The 4,088-nt window shown below is 42.5% G+C and overlaps 1 protein-coding gene across 1 annotated transcript in view; it reads left to right on the top strand.

The window, feature by feature from the left end:
* Positions 1-237, top strand: part of ZBED3 (zinc finger, BED-type containing 3) — a 15,418-nt gene extending 15,181 nt beyond the window's left edge. Inside the window, exon 2 of the mRNA XM_006889880.1 lies at positions 1-237. Coding sequence (XP_006889942.1) covers positions 1-237 — 237 coding nt within the window.
* The last annotated feature ends 3,851 nt before the right edge of the window (positions 238-4,088 follow it).

Here is a 4,088-nt window from a genome sequence, read left to right as displayed (position 1 = left end):
GCGGCCGTGCAGCAGGGCGAGCGCGCCCTGGAACGGCGGCGGAGGGCGCTGCAGGCCGAGGAGCGCGCCCTGGCCCAGGCGCGGCGGGAGCTGCAGGCCGAGCGCGAGGCGCTGCTGCGCGAAATGAGGTACCGCGAATGCGCTGTGGGCCTGACCTCAGCCCCGCTGCAGACTCCGCTCAAAGAGGAACTGGACGGAGGGAGGGATGACTATATCGTAACGAAGGTGCTCTTGTAGGTTTTGGTCAAAACCACCACTCCTTACCAGCATTACCCCTTACCTGCATCTAGCCTCACCTGAGAACAGAACCTCAAGCTCAGCTCTTTCGCTCTAGTCACCTATGGGGTTGTGAGCGCCATACCCCCCAACAGCCTCCTTTGATGATGGTGTCTAGTGGGTAAACTTGGAATGGGTGGAGTTAGTTGCAGCAGAGAAAACTCCTTTCTCAGTCTTTGAGACAATGAACTCCTGTAGCCCCAAGGAATCCGGATACCTCGGCCCCATGACAACAGAGTCCAGAACCTGGTACTTTTGAAGAACAAAAGCCTATTTATTTTACACACTAGACTTAACACACTATGTGGCTGCCTGTACACCAGGTGAACACAAGGTGGAGGGCACATGGCAGTGGGAATAAAGCTTGGGCCTTCATCCTTAAAACCACCCACAAAATGTGCTTATTTCCTAACACACAATCTGCAGGACCAAGTTTTGAAAAGGGACCATTAGTTTCTTTACCCTCATCATCTCTGATGCCTCATTTTCTCACTCCCTAAAGTGCAGACTCCTTTTGAAGACTCTCCCAGCTATTTCACCAAGCCATCTTTCCCATTTCAAACCCAATGGCATGCCTTGTACATTACCCCAGAGTTCCTGTCTTAGCAGCTCCTCCTATCCCCTTCCCAGCAAGAGGCCATCTCTACTAAGATCACCTTCTGGGGGCCAAACGAAAACTTACTCCTCCCATCCAAGGCCACTTCTTCCTTTCAGTGATTTCATCCTGTTCTTCCTCTACCGTTAATGGCCCTTTGCTCCGTTAGATAATTTCTCTCCTGTCTCCATTTTCATCATTTCTCTCCTTTGCAAAAGTTTCCATTGTATTGAAAAGACACTTGCAAGCCACATACTCCCAGCTGAATATCAGCTGTGAAGGTCAAGTAAGTAGTCTTTGCTGTTCTCACTTCTTACTCCTTTCACTTTCTCCATCACAGGTTTCCACTCTATCCTGGATTCGTAAGTAACAACCACAGTCTCATAATCATCAAGTAGGATTTCTTGTGATCCATTAATTTGCTTATTAATCTTTCCTTTCTAGAAAGAGTTGACTGCAACAAATGAAAACCCAAATGTCCCCTTTAACTAAATGGAATGTTTCCATGTTTACTTTTTCTTCCTTTCACCTCATGTGTACATGAATATACGTGTATTGGGGTTCTGTGTGACATATGACTCCCTTGAGGAGTGCTGTGACGATGACAGAGGTAAATCTATTCATTGTCCCAGTCAGCCACCCTCCAGCCCAGCCCAGTAACTAATACTGACACATAAAATGTACCTGTACCAGGTACATACTACACACTAACACACTGTCCCACTTTGTTCTTACAGTAGCTCTGTAAGGAAGAAATAATACTATGCCCATTTTATACCTAAGGGAACGGAGGAGGGGGAGGTATGTAGCTTGTACAGGAACACGGCTGGTAAGTAAAGCTGAGATCCAAGCCAAATGATCTACCCTTAGATACCACCCTCCTGGGCACTGCCTCCTGCTATCTCTGCTGCTTGTCAGTCACTGTACTTGACACCTGTTTCCTTTAGAACTCTGATTGCAGTTAGCACCATCAATAGCATTATACTTAGCACCACAGGGCCCGTGCTATACTAAATGCTCTACAATTATCACGTGCCACACAGCAACCCCATGTTACTGGGGCTGTTGCTCTTTGTAGATATAGAGATGGGTGCTTGGCATCTGAGTAACATCACAGCCACGGCTAAGAGGCAGAGGAGTTTGGAATCCCAATTGGACTGAATCCTAACTTCTTTTTCTAAATCTGTTTCTATAAATAGTGTACGTGAGGTGGATCTCCAGATCTTTGTCATCTTTCCTTTTAATCTAGGCAAAAGAATTGTCCTAAAGATCATCCACATTTAGGCTTTGTAGCCTAACACTGGGGTGTTCCCACCAGCAGCAGCACCTGGCACCAAAGAAGACTGCCTCCTGCAGCCATACTGGACTCCTGGTTCTTCTTAACACCTTGTCTTGACACCTCTGTATTCTTCACCTTCCCTCCACTTTGAACGCCACCTTCAATCTCTGCATGCCACAAACTCCAACAAAATTTTTTATTAAATTAATTCTTTTTCATTTCAATGAACATCTACAGAGATTTTGGAATTCCATTCATTCATGGTTGCACCCTTCTCCCCGCCCAAACCCCAACCCCCCACTCCGTTAGCTCCTCTCCTTGAAAAGCAAAAGAAAAACTCCCTCATTGGTACACAATCCCCCGCACCTCCCCAGACCCAGCAGCCTCACCCAAATATAATCCACTCTGCAACCCTCATTCCATACTCTTATGATAAACATAATGCCTTATAATACTTTTAAACTATTCTCTCCCCCATAGATAGCTTGAAAGCTTTGATTCCTCATGTAGCGGGAGTTCCTTACATCTCTGAACTCTGGTAGCACTTTGTGTCTCACAACTCTTAACATAACCTGATGGCTATTTGGGTTTCCGCCTCACCTGGCCAGACCCTGTGCTCCCTGCAGTCACGTGACACTCACTCATCCTAGCTCACCCAGTGCCTTGCCAAGTATCTGAGGCCTTGAAATGACTCATTATCTTTTAAGATTTTACAAGCTGGGTTTTCTATAATTATTAACATAATTCTTCATTTATTTTCATTCCAAGTAAATGAAAGTAAATTCATAACAGAAAAAACCCAGCCTAAAAGCAGCAATAATTTTTTTAAAGCTGTTTAGTCAATAAAGATTTAACAAGTGTCAGTTATGGGCTATTTGGGCTGAATCCAACTGACTACTTGAGCATGTCATTATCAAGAAAGTTACTTCTTTCCTTTTTTTGGTAAAACTTATGTTTTCATTGTACAAGTACCCAAATGGTATTGCCCTACTATAGAAAAAACAGGAGGGGGGAGAAATTTCCCAAGTCCTGCCACCTTTAACATTTTAATATATTTTTCTTTAGTCTTTTGCAATTTTTACATTATTTTAGACAGTAAAACTTTTTCTCCATCTTAGGTATGAAAAAAATTTTTTATTTTTCTATATGGGGTTTAGAAATTGTCTACAAGATCTAAATTTGAGTTTTTTAGATGAAAAAAGGAACTACGAATGTTCCTCTCTTATTTTACCACTTGTTAGCAGCACCAGAAAAAAGCACAGATTTACTTTTAGCATCTTAAGCACTTGCTCAGGGAAGATGGCTTATAAGAGCAAGACTAGCTAACAGTTGCTGTTGTGTGTACCATCAAATCAGAGCCAATTCATAGCTGACCCTCCAGCACGTTTTCAGGGGCAGTAAAGCATAGAGGAGATTGCCCATCCTTCCGGGGAGCAGCTGATAGATCCAAACTGTGTGCCTTTGGGATTGCAGCTCAGCATTTTACAAGTAGGCCACCAGAAAATAATTATCTTGAGGTTAACTGAGTTCCAATTGTTGGGGTGAAGGAAAGTAAAAAATTACTTTGTTTTATATACTTTTGAATTGTTAATTCTTTACAATAAAAGCATGAATTATTTTGAGAAATTAAAATTTTATTTTCTTGGTATTTAGATGTAATCCATATTAAAGGCTATAATCTTTGGTCTTCTGCAACAAGCACTTCAAGTTCTCCTCACTTAAGCAAGCAAGGTTGTATGTCATCTGTCTAATGTAGGTTAAGTCTTTCTCTGATCTTGATGGCACATTCTTAGGAGTCCAGTTTCTCCAATTATTTGCTCAGCATACATATCTCATGAGTATGGAGAAAGGATACAGCCCTGATGTACACCTTTCCTGACTTTAAACCAATTTTTTTTTTTTACAAATTTCTTTTTTTTTTCTATAATTATATTTTAT

This window comes from Elephantulus edwardii, unplaced genomic scaffold, assembly GCF_000299155.1.
Source record: "Elephantulus edwardii isolate Elephantulus edwardi_28Jun2011 unplaced genomic scaffold, EleEdw1.0 scaffold00082, whole genome shotgun sequence".
Taxonomy (NCBI): Eukaryota; Metazoa; Chordata; class Mammalia; order Macroscelidea; family Macroscelididae; genus Elephantulus; species Elephantulus edwardii.
This window is presented reverse-complemented; position numbering and strand designations above follow the sequence as displayed.